Here is a 12,178-nt window from a genome sequence, read left to right as displayed (position 1 = left end):
AATGCAAATGAAAGATTTGTGTGTCTTTGACCTGAGGGCGAGAAGGATAATGCTGACGTCTTGTATGTCTATAAGCACTTAAAATGAGGAAGCTGCATGTACGTAGGAGTTTTTCCTCATCAAAATTTAGCGCAACTTTGGAGCATTATTTAGCCTTTTTCCCCGATTCCTTAGGTTTTCTAGTTTCATATGTTACCAGTATCTTCACTCTAGCTTTAAGACTGAGCTCACTACAACCTCTGAAAGACAGAATAGTGATTGTTAAAAGGTTAATAGTTTATATAATAAAAGATTGATACTTGACGTCCATGTATCGATGAAACATTGCCACGCAAAATATTGCGATATTATGCTGTATCGATTTTTTCCCCCACCCTTAGTATATATGCTTGCTTACATCCTGTCACGATACCTTAATGTTCACTGATGGATGAAGTTTTGTTACATCAGTCAAATGTATACGTATAACTACTGATCGCACTGTTGTATGAATGACAAAGTGCTTCAGCCCTGCTGGTGTCTGCTGATGCAGTGATAATGAATCCAGAGCAAAGCAGATGGTCAGCTTGTGACCAAAACCTGCTGGCTTACCTCTGCCAACTATCAACGCACGACTGCGCATCTCTGCCAAATGTCTCCTGGTGGTGGTACGATTCAAAACGATGACCAGATACTTCAGCCAACTGTCACTCTCAAGGGACAGTTTTCAGAATTGTTTAGTAGGTCTCGATGATATTTACATTCACTAAATAGAAATGTTGATTAATATTTCACTTCATCGCAAATTAATCACTCATTTTCTGTTCAAAATGTACCTTAAAGGGAGATTAGTCAAGTATTGAATACTCTTATCAACATGGGAGTGGGTAAATATGCTTGCTTCATGCAAATGTTTGTATATATTTAATATTGGAAATCAATTAACAACACAAAACAATGACAAATATTGTCCAGAAACCCTCACAGGTACTGCATTCAGCATGAACAATATGCTCAAATCATAACATGGCAAACTCAGAACTAACAGGCAACAACATCTGCAAGTGTTGCTGACTTGACTATGACTTCATTTTCATTCACATATCTTGAGGTCAGAGGTCAAGGGACCCCTTTGAAAATGGCCATGTCAATTTTTTTCCTCGCCAAAATTCAGCGTAAGTTTGGAGCGTTATTTAGCCTCCTTTGCGACAAGCTACTATGACATGGTTGGTACCAATTCCTTCAGTTTTTGTAGTTTCATATGATGCCGTTACCTTCTCTCCAGCTTTAAAACTGAGCCCGCTACAGCCTCAGGCGTCATGTCAGATGTTTAAGAGGTTAATTAAAAATAGCAAGCTATGTTAAAGCATTTAAGAAATTAGTGGCGTTAAAACGAATTTGCGTTAATGCTGTTATTATCGTGTTAACTTTGACAGCCCTATTTAATAAAGTTATTATACTTTGTAATTTATTCCAATTTGAGCCATCCTTGCTACTTAGTAATGAGGACCAAGTGTATTTCCAAGGCTAAAGTCATGGACCAGAATGCTGTTCAACAGAGAGGACTTCACATAGAAAAGGGCCAAGATCCAAATTGAGCACTTTTCCTGCTACGAGGTGACAACGCTGACCGCTGAGCCTCTCTGCCGTCTTTACCAGCCAACAGAGTGATCAAACCCTGGCACCCTGCGCTTGCCAACTGTGTCCTGATGCCATCCAAACCACCGCGGCCAACTCTCTGTACCCCTTGCTTTGAAGCAAGACATGGTAGCTTACCTGAGCTAAATATATTATCTTTATATGAACATGAGCAGCTATAATATAGCTTACCTGCTGTACTCTCCCCTAATATGAGTGAAAGCAAAGCAGCTTACCTCAGTTAAATCTCCTCTTGCATTCATATGAACCAAACCCTCTTTCTTGCGAACCTCCTGTATGTCTGTTAGGGACATTTTGGTTACACACGGGCCTTTTTTTTCATTTTTCACGGTGCCAGAAAGTGTAAAATAACAACAATGGTGGCTGCAGGCACTTTTATCCAAAGTGATTTACAGCATTGTGAGTACGACATCGGGCTCAGTGAGTGGGTGGCCACGGTGAACAGCGCTCTGACCCCAGTGGCTCCGTCCCAGCAGTCTTTCCACTACGTGAAATATGACCGCTGTTTTATCTGAAAGCGAGCCAGTGTTGAGTGACCGCAGTGTGGATGTGACGCTGTTTTGTTTTACAGGCTTGATGGGGTGTTTTATGCAGCGGTGGTCTCTCTCTAGATGAAATAATAATGTGTTGCAGGCAATATTTGCAGCAGCGACTCACCACATACTATCAGTCTTTGCAACATTTGGCAGTTTTATTTCTATGATTTCTGAGCTCTGTGGCTACAGATATACCACAGAAGTACCTGCTTTGCTTCTACAGGCCTAGACAAGAGCCTGACCATGTCACAAAGAGGGCTGGGCGATAATTCAATATGATACTTTATCATCTTTCAATGGAATCGTATCGTGATGAAATCATACGTCGAGATATCGTGATACACAATTAAAAAAAATCAGTAAATCTTCACATTTAAGAAGCTGGAACTGGTGGTTGTTCATTCATTTCTAATGATTAATTAATCAACCAATCGTTTCAGCACAGCATAAATGATAAAAAGGGATGATTCATGTCCAAACATTCTGCTTACCATGAATACATTTCGTTGCCATGAGAGGCATTTTTCAAGAGGCTCAATCTTCATCAGAGTATAATTAATTCCACAATCCCATTTTTTTATTTCCGTGCTGAGATATAATCACTTCAATGGGAGCATTGCTGTGTGTGAATATGAGCTTTTATCTGGAAACTAAAGATAAATAAAGGGAGCTGTCCTGTCTGCCAGATAGCCCTGTCACAGGAACAACCAGGGAAGCGGACCAGAAACAACCTCGGCCTGTAGAGTTTGCTGTCAAGGCTAGACAATGGTGTTGTTCTTGTAAATGGGTTTTGAGTCACCCCTCCCCACAGAGGATGGTTGAAGGCCTACCAGAGTGAGTTTGGTTTGTGGTGGATGAAGGCAGGAAGAGATATGAGGGTCTGAAAAGGAGGTGTCCTTTCGCTTTATTATTTTTTTTTCTTGAATAGGAGGAAATCATTACTAGTTGATTATCTAATATTAGGATGTAGAGGATTCAGTTTGTAGAGGTCATTAGACAAACAAGGATTGATATTTCCTCCTATCCAAATAGTAGTAATAGGAGGATCCATTGATATTAACTTTTGTTCTGTTGCACTATAATATTTTATATTATGTCACTCTCCTCTATCCGTTCATATACAGATGTTTGACCCGTGTAAGATTTAAAAAAAAAAAGCCAGAAATATCAGTCTATGTGAATGTTTTTCCTTCAATGATCATCTTACATGCAAACTGCATTGATGTGGTTACAGCTACCCATCTGGAGCTCTTAGTTGTTCCGAACAAACACTGAGAACTATTTGGGAATACTCTTTGGCCAGCTGGGAAAATCCGGTTGTGGGAAGTGAACAAATATCGCTGCATCCTCCTCCCTCCTCACTGAGGCGGTTGTCAGCACTGGATCACGATTAGCCAACCTGGTTTGATAAGTAAGGGTTAAAACAACGATACTGGCTGCCCTGCTGTAAATTAATGATCCAATAAAGTATGATGAGCCTGTAATTTGACTCCTAACAAGCTCCGGCTCTTGCTCTGAGGCGCACTACGGAGTTGATGAATCTGTGGGGATCCTCTTCGTCCTCCCGGTTAGTGATTGGGGTAACGCATCCGTACAGAGGAATGCAGACAAACTGTGTTTATTTCTGCACATCTGCTGCTGATTGGAGACGAGGAGCCTAGTTTGTTTTCATAATCACTGTTTGTTTTATGTATCTGTCGGGGGTTCTGACTGAGCTTATTCACTGTACATATGCTCTCGTGTGCCTTCTCAGCCATATTTAGCAACGCACTTCTGTTTTTAATTAGGCCTTCAGTGTGTTTAATTGAGCTTCATTCAGAGTGTTTGTTCGTGACCCGCTGACACGGGGAAGTTAATTGCTCTAATCTGTAATTCGCCGAAAACATTGTGTTGATTCTCTGTGCATCTGCTCTCATCATATTGAGCTCGACAGGTACATTTTGTCCTGTCATGAAGACGCGTGTCAGAGCAGCCTTAGAAATACCATTACATAATGAACTCCACGTATACGCAGCTGTCGATACAGGAATGCTTATATATCTATGGCAAGACTCGACCATAAAAACAAGGACGATGCTCTACACATTTAATAACTTTTGTTTATTAAATCTCTTTTTTCTCATCCTTTCCTCAGGTAAACATAATTCCCATCATTGCCAAAGCGGACACAATCTCCAAGAGTGAGCTCCATAAATTCAAAATAAAGATTATGAGCGAGCTGGTGAGCAACGGCGTCCAGATATATCAGTTCCCGACAGACGACGAAACCGTCAGTGAGATCAACGCCTCCATGAACGTAAGTCATGTTGTGACGCTCAAAAGATTCTCATACCATCAGTTTTTCTATATTTTAATGTTGAATATGAATAGTGTTGTGGGAAAATCCCTTATTTCATGGGTCATTTATACTTTATTAGTACATACTTATATATATATATATATATATATATATATATATATATATATATATATATATATATATACATACAGTAGAAATGATGGCTTTGTTCTTTAGACTTGTAACACTTCTCAACATTGTTGGATTAAAAAGGATTATCTCTGTGCCTACTGACTACACTGACCACATGTGTTACACATCTGGCAACAGCAGCATATGTTGACACCATTTTATTGCGCTGATGTGCTGAAAAGTAATGTTGTGTCTCTTATCTAGACACTTTGCAATCCCACAAATCTGTGAGTATATACAGGGGGAAACCAGTCAAAATATGTGCAAATACCAGCTGACCCTTGGACATACAGTATATGCAAACACTATACATAGTTTTACACAAAACTGTATGAATACAGGCTCTGTTTGATTGCACCAGTTCTCCATTCCTCAATTCTTTCCATAGTAAAAAGATTTTATGATCTCGATGGCAGCACCTGCTTTCCTACAACTGGCTTTGTGTCCATTTGTACATTTTCCATCGTCAAAATAAACCAGTTATTTAGAAATACTGACATATATGCGTTTGACTTTTACTCAAGCAGCAAGCACAAATAGATTTTCTTCATATTTAACCTTTTTAGTTCTGATTTTATAATGGGGACAAACACACGCCCACACATGTACAAATGCACAAACAGTAAATTCTCTCATGGATAAATAAGACTGCATTTGGTTTTCCCAGACTGAGTCCTCGTACAGTATCCCCATCTATTCATAGTTGGTTACATCATCGCCCACACTCACCAGCTTGTTCCTCTGAGCTGCAACCAACCAGCTGGTTTCAACTCGCCGCCTAATTTTTGAGGTTGCGTATCGGGCATGTTTTCCCCATGATGCTTCACAGTCGATGCTAACGAGGCGCAGTAGCTCTGAGAGCAATAAGAAAGTGTGTGTGTGTGTTATACCACTTCAACAAAATAGCCCCTCTCAGCCCCGACTGAGCCACATGTTAAAACTTAAAACACCGCTCTGGTGAGGCTCATATGTCAATGTGGTTACACTTCACTCTGGTGTGGTCTGGTTGTGAAAGATAAGAGAGTTTTATAAGAGTTTTATTTGAAAGTGAACACTTAATTTTCATTTATCCTTTTTTTTTGTGTTATTTGTACATGTTTGTGTCTTGTGAAATGGTTTCTGTGCCGTAAAGAATATCAACATTAAGAGAGTGTAACCCAGAAGAAAGAGGGAACTGAGACTCAGCCCCAGTTAATGGCTCCAGTTACGTCTGTGGCCTCTTGACCCTTTTAACACTCCACCATCTTTTTCCCTGTGCAGGCCCATCTGCCCTTTGCTGTGGTTGGGAGCGTGGAAGAGGTCAAAGTCGGGAACAAAACAGTGAGAGCCAGACAGTACCCCTGGGGTATCGTGCAAGGTGAGAACCGTTCACATGCAAGCTAATCCGGGTGTGTGTGGGTGTTTGTGTTGCTCAAGCAAACACAGCAGTGAGTGCATGAAGAGGTCAGTGGATGCTTTACGTAGACTGCCACAGAGAGATACAGTGATCGTGGGCACAAGAAGTATTGAGGCTGTAAGTGTATTCTTAGTATCATAGTGCAGTTCCATTAACATTTGTCTTAGTCATCTATGGGAAAAACATTTTACTTTGAGATTACATAGATAAATAATTCATTAAAAAAAGGCTTATTCCATAAAGTGCCATTTGATTATTACTCAACCACTTCCGGCTAGTTACTGTGAAGCATTTTGCTGACATCTGTCCAGTTTCACTCATGACTTCCCTCGCCTATAATGAAGCAAAAGAAAAGCCTTGGATGTTTGACAGCTACACAAAAACTATACACAAATGCAAAAACAAAGTGACTTGTAGTTATAAATACTTGTATTACTTGTATTGTTTCCCTGTATAAACCTGATGATGCTGGTTAGTTTGAATATCCACGAGCTGGTTGTTAGGTTGCTAGGTTACGGGCATTAAATAGGTAAATGAGGTGGAGAGACACATGTAGAAACGTGGGAGGAGTGCTATATCAGGAGATATTGGCACAGTGTCAGTACTTGCAATTATATGAGTGTGCATGCATAGTGATTATTCAGGGATTTTATTGTGAATACATCTGAAAGTGGTCTATTTTTTTTGAGGAAGTACATGGTTCAGTCTCTTTCCGGCCCTTGCAGCCTAGTTCTGTTTTGGGGAGATTTCGCCATATTAAGGGCCACCCCAAAGCAGTAAGTGTAGATTAAAGGTGGACAGTAAAAACTTTAGCTTCAACAATTAAGATGAGATAAACTTTTATTAATTCCCAGCGGGGAAATTCGGGTTGTTGCAACAGCACAAGGACAGCACGCATACAATTAACTACCGCCTTCATACTTTGCAAATACCATTTTGTTCATGCCAATATAACACTTATCATAGCAATGCTAAATTTAATCATATGATTCATCATCAAAAAAAAAAAAAAGGATCTCTTTTATACCACATGCCGGTTGTTTTGAGGATGTTCTGTGCTTATGGAGAAACGGCATGCAATGTAACTGAGCAGCTGAGAAAGCAAGGCGTCTATCAGTGTCCACGGTGAAAGACGTTTTCCTGCTCACGGCAGAGTGGCGAGTGCGTCCCACAGTTTGCCTGTTTATTTATACCCGCCCTCTTAATGCGGAGCGCCCTCCGCAGCTGCGAGCGTGACTTCATGCGGAGTGACACTGCGAAATGAAGGGCGAGTGGGTAGAGATTGTTTTGGGAAATTGCCAGTGTGCGTGTGTGCGTGCCAGTGATGTGTATGTACTGTATGTTTCTCACTATATATTTCTGCCTTGGCGTGTGTTTGTGGCGTGCATGTAGGCCTGTATGTCTGCGTGCATGCAAGACCTCTCCAGGGATCTTTGTTTCCCACAGCTCATTCCTCTATGCTTGACAATAAGAGTAAACAGTTTAATTTAATAATGTCACACAGAGTTGTGCTGTGAGAATATTACTGCTCAGATGGGAGTTGCTCTCTGAGAGAAGCTCCCTCCCTCTCTTGCTTCCTCTAACTCTCCCTTCCTTCCTTCCTTTCCTCTGCTCTTGTGTCCTCACCCTGCCGTCCTTTCCTCTCTCCATTATCCACTGACTACTCTCATTCCCCAACCCTCAGAGGACACTCTGTGGTTATTTATAAAGCCTGATGTGTGTCTCCTGGGGGACGGATTCCTTTGGACTCCATCAGTCACCATGAAGCTATAGTCCTGTCCAGTAACATACAGAATAGTGCAATCTGCAGAAGGTTATAGCGGCTTTACTGTAAACTCATTTCTTGGGGATTTGTCTCCATCGTAATTATTTTGTCATTCTCTCAGCAGCAATTAAATGGACTGTTTGTAACTTCTTACACGTATAAATCAATCCGGGTCGGTGTCCCATGCGCGCTCCTGTGTGGCTACGCTGTTCAGACTCTGACTCCAACACAAACTACACAGAAGCACCAAAACCGCAAAGTTATATCTAGTGAAGCCCGTCTTGCAAAACAGTGTTGGCCACGGTCGGAGGACGCGGGGGAGACCAGAGCTTTGGTCTCCAGGGCCAGAGTCTCTGCTGTACTCTGCTCTTCTGCCTGCCTGCTTGCCTTCACTCACACACCGCGCACGTTCTCCCTCTCTGGCTCCATTCTCACGTTTATGCGCGCACACTCCACACTGCAGGAGAGTTAGTAGCTCTGAGAATATCTAGTGAATGTACAGTGGACGTTTGTGCAGAAATGAATGCTGCAACTCCTCCAGACCAACAGAGGTTTCCCGTGTCTTGTGAAGTGACGGGGCTCCGCAGCGAGAAACGTTATCGTCCCCGACCAAAACTCCGGTGTCTCCTCTGTTCCCTCCCCGGCCGCGGTCGGGAGGCTGAAGCAGGAAAAGCCAACACTAGGATCAGCAGTGATTCATGGAGAGACCTTCGTCTGGTCAGCTAACATTACTGCCAAGCAGGTGAAATATAGAGTGATATTGTGGTTTCAGCTGACGTGTGTCGCCTCAATGTTTTTGAGCGATGCTCGTTCATGTCTATGTAGAGCGAGCACAAGCTCGAGCCCGACACTGACATTCGTTGACTTAACGGCCGCAGGTGTTTCTGTTAACAAGCATTTCTGATTCTTACAAACAGTCCCTTTTAACAATATGAAAATCTAAAAATCATCTAATTATCTTCTTCAACCTTGTCCATCTCTGCCTATTAACAACACAAATCTGGTCTGATCGGATGTATTACAAGAAAACTACTTATCTTTTAGTCAGGCCTGCTTGCAAACTGATGGCTCACCATTCATACAACACACTTTGTCACAGTATCTGAGGACACTGGGGGCCAGAGGAGGACAGAAGTCTCAGTGTTTTACTCCACTTGGCCGACTGAAAGGAGGGCCTGTGTCAGTGGAAACAGTGTGCGGATGCCAGATGTCATATAGATGGGTTATGGTAACCTCTTCCAAGAGCCATGGGAAATTTCCATAGACTTTGACGGAAGACAGAGGAAGGACTGTCTACTGATAAAAAAGAGTAACTGAAGGAGGCTTGGTGTGTGCGTGTTTATCTTCCCTCAGGATCTCGATGCTCTGTTATCTCTGAACTCCAGACATCTGTGACATATAGCAGACCCCCCATATTTCTTCTCTGCAAGCTACTGTGTTTGTTCAACTGTGCACACAACATGGATGCTATCCACGCTAACAGTGACTACGTGCACTTGTTATATACAGTCTATGGACATTAATGGTTCCCAGACGTATCCTAATGACTTGGGAGAGATTGTTTGACTTTTCATCCAGCGCCACCATGAGGTCCACATTTGTGGTTCGTCTTGCTCTTCGTCTTGTAATATCATATTTTCTGTGAATTTTGCTAATATCTCACCAGATATGATAACATTATTCACCATGTAGCTTTAGAGCTGTTACTATCATATAAATAATTCTGCTCGTCTACCACTCAAAATATGCTAAAGCCTTACCAAAACCACAGTAACAAATGATCAGCCTGGGACACATGGATCATTTTGATGTATTTTCCTTTTTGCACATTTGTCTATTTCCATTAATTCTTTGGGCATCTGCAGATTTATTGCAGCCATGTCTCCGTTTCTCTATGTGGGAATATATATATATATGTGAATGTTTCTGTTCTCGTTGCTGGCGTGTGAATGTGTCTGTGCTCGGATATCTTGAGGGCTCCGTGCTGCAGTCAGTCAGAGGGTTGGCCCTCATTCTGCCCTCAGCGGGGGGCCGGTACAGAGAGACTATTAGATGCCAAATGAACAGGCAATTTCAGTAGCCTGGATGCAGCCCCAGAAAACAGCTCATTCCTGTTTTTAACGCATATACTCCCACTAATGATGTGTGGTCAACCAGCAAATTTGAGTAAAAAATAAGAGAGAGTGATTCAAACAGCTGCATGGCTGCTACTATTTCACGTCTTGTTAAGATTTACTTTATGTCCAAAAGCGTTAAAGTAGACGAAGGTGAGCTAGTGTTTATTCACTTGCTTTTTTCTTCACTTTGACGGTGTCATGTTGCGCTGTATTGTGGTTTGCTATCATGCACTGCAGGCTGCTTTCCCAGTATTTTCCATCAGGAGAAGCTAAATGCCATGCTAATTGGGCTTTTTAAATATCATTATTGCCGCCTTCACATCCTCAGAGCTCACAGCTTGTGGTGGTATTTAAACACAACATACATCCCATTCCCTGGGTTACTTGGCATATGCTCCAGCCCCTGAAACGCCACGTGCTTCCGCTCTGCACGTGCCCTCGGCCACCACACACACCAGATCTGAGACAACAGAAAAGCTCTTTATAGCATCTTTCTGAGGGTTTGCTAACAGGTTGATCACATTAAATTCCTGAAAGGGGAGAGTTATTTTTTCCTCTGACAACACATCCGTTTCAACGAGGCACTCTACTTTTTTCCAGGATTATCCGCCGGCTGATGCTGATGTATCAAGTTATACAGCTGCTTTAGGTTGTGCTCCAGGTTTTATTGCTTTGCAGAAATTTGGCACTTCAGTGCGCCCTCATTTGAAGATTGGAGGAGATTAAGCATATCAAATAATTTTAAGCTTTCCAAGTTTCCACGCAGACTATGAAGATATTATCAAGACTGTAAATGGGGGGAAAAAATAACGTCAAGAAGAGAGAACTTTATTTTCAAAGGGAGGAGTGATTTTTCTTGATGAGAAGAGTGCAGGATGGGAGAGTGGTTAGAAAGGATTCTGGCTGTGCAGGGATGTCTATGCATTCGATGTCATTGCATTCAGTTTTTTCTCCAAAAAAAGGCAGTAATGTTGTTAATAAAATGTCTCTCCAGGGTCTGAGAAGTGAAGCCAATGTAGAAGTGCCTTAAACTTGCATTCTTTCTAATAGCCAGCAGGGGGCGACTCCTCTGGTTGCAAAAAGAAGTCTATGAGAAAATGAGCCTACTTCTCACTTGATTTATTACCTCAGTCAACATTGTAAACATGAGTTTATGGTCTCAATCGCTAGTTTCAAGTCTTCTTCAATACAGCATGATGTTTATTTAGTCAATTATGATCCCATTTAGAGTCAAATAGACTATAAAGCAGGGTATGCTTTAGGGCGTGGCTACCATGTGATTGACGGCGTTGTCCGGTCTGGGAGCTGTCTGTGTTTTCCTCGTAGAACTTTAACCCTTTCACAGTGTGTTTCCAGTTCATGAAAGTTAATTGTAACATTTTGGTCGCCTAAAAATGTCTTATTCAGCGTTCGATTGTACTTAGCTCCACCCTCTCTTGTCACTTCTGGTTGCAAATAACCAAGGTGGCGACGGCCAAAATGCCGAACTCAAGGCTTAAAAAATGGCAGTCCACAAACTAATGAGTGACGTCACGGTGACTACGTCCACTTCTTATATACAGTCTATGCTTCCTTCGTAGGCTGAGGGTCTTTGGTGTCAACTAGAAAGTGTTGCTCCTCCTCTACCATGCCATAGTTGTGAGCATCCTGTGATATGGCATCTCAGCCTGGTTTGGCAACCTCAGATTACTCAGCTCACCCAACGAGCCATGAAAATCGTGGGAGTCAGACAGTATCCCACAAGTCCAGGCTGTCTTTGACAAAACTATCATCAGACAGGCCCAGACGATCATTTCAGACCCCACACATGTCCTCCACCCTGAGTACCCAGCTCTTTCCCTCAAGGAAGACGCTTCAGAGTCCCTCAGTGCTGGCTTAACCGCTTTAAGAACTCCTTTGTCCCCCTGTCGTGTCTATCAAAGCCCTAAATGGCAAGCTGGCCAGATCCAAACCTCTGTAATGCTGCCTTTTATCTGACCTGTACACATGTACATTTTTAATATTATTCTATGTTGATGAGGCTGCTTTACTCTTACTGCACATTATACATAGGGCTGTTGCAGTGAAGGAATTTCTCCTGAGGTGATAATGTTTGTGATATGCACTATTATTGCCTTTTTGTTTTTTGCAAATTACTTCATTTATCCTGATTTTAGTGCTATATAAATAAGCTTTAATGTTAGGCTATAATTAGGTATATTGTGACTTTTTTTTCAGCTGTGATGCTTTGGTTGCAGCTGGTTGCTACCCAAATTT

General features: G+C 41.9%; 1 protein-coding gene across 2 annotated transcripts in view; it reads left to right on the top strand.

Moving 5' to 3' along the window:
* sept8a (septin 8a) overlaps window positions 1-12,178 on the top strand; it is a 44,296-nt gene that overhangs the window by 18,075 nt on the left and 14,043 nt on the right. For both annotated transcript variants that reach the window (XM_037747965.1, XM_037747966.1), the window contains exons 5-6: window positions 4,309-4,470; window positions 5,905-6,001. In XM_037747965.1, coding sequence (XP_037603893.1) covers window positions 4,309-4,470; window positions 5,905-6,001 — 259 coding nt within the window. The remainder of the gene's footprint in view (window positions 1-4,308; window positions 4,471-5,904; window positions 6,002-12,178) is intronic.

This window comes from Sebastes umbrosus, chromosome 17, assembly GCF_015220745.1.
Source record: "Sebastes umbrosus isolate fSebUmb1 chromosome 17, fSebUmb1.pri, whole genome shotgun sequence".
Taxonomy (NCBI): Eukaryota; Metazoa; Chordata; class Actinopteri; order Perciformes; family Sebastidae; genus Sebastes; species Sebastes umbrosus.
Note: the sequence above shows the minus strand (reverse complement) of the source record. Positions and strands in the feature narration are given on the sequence as shown.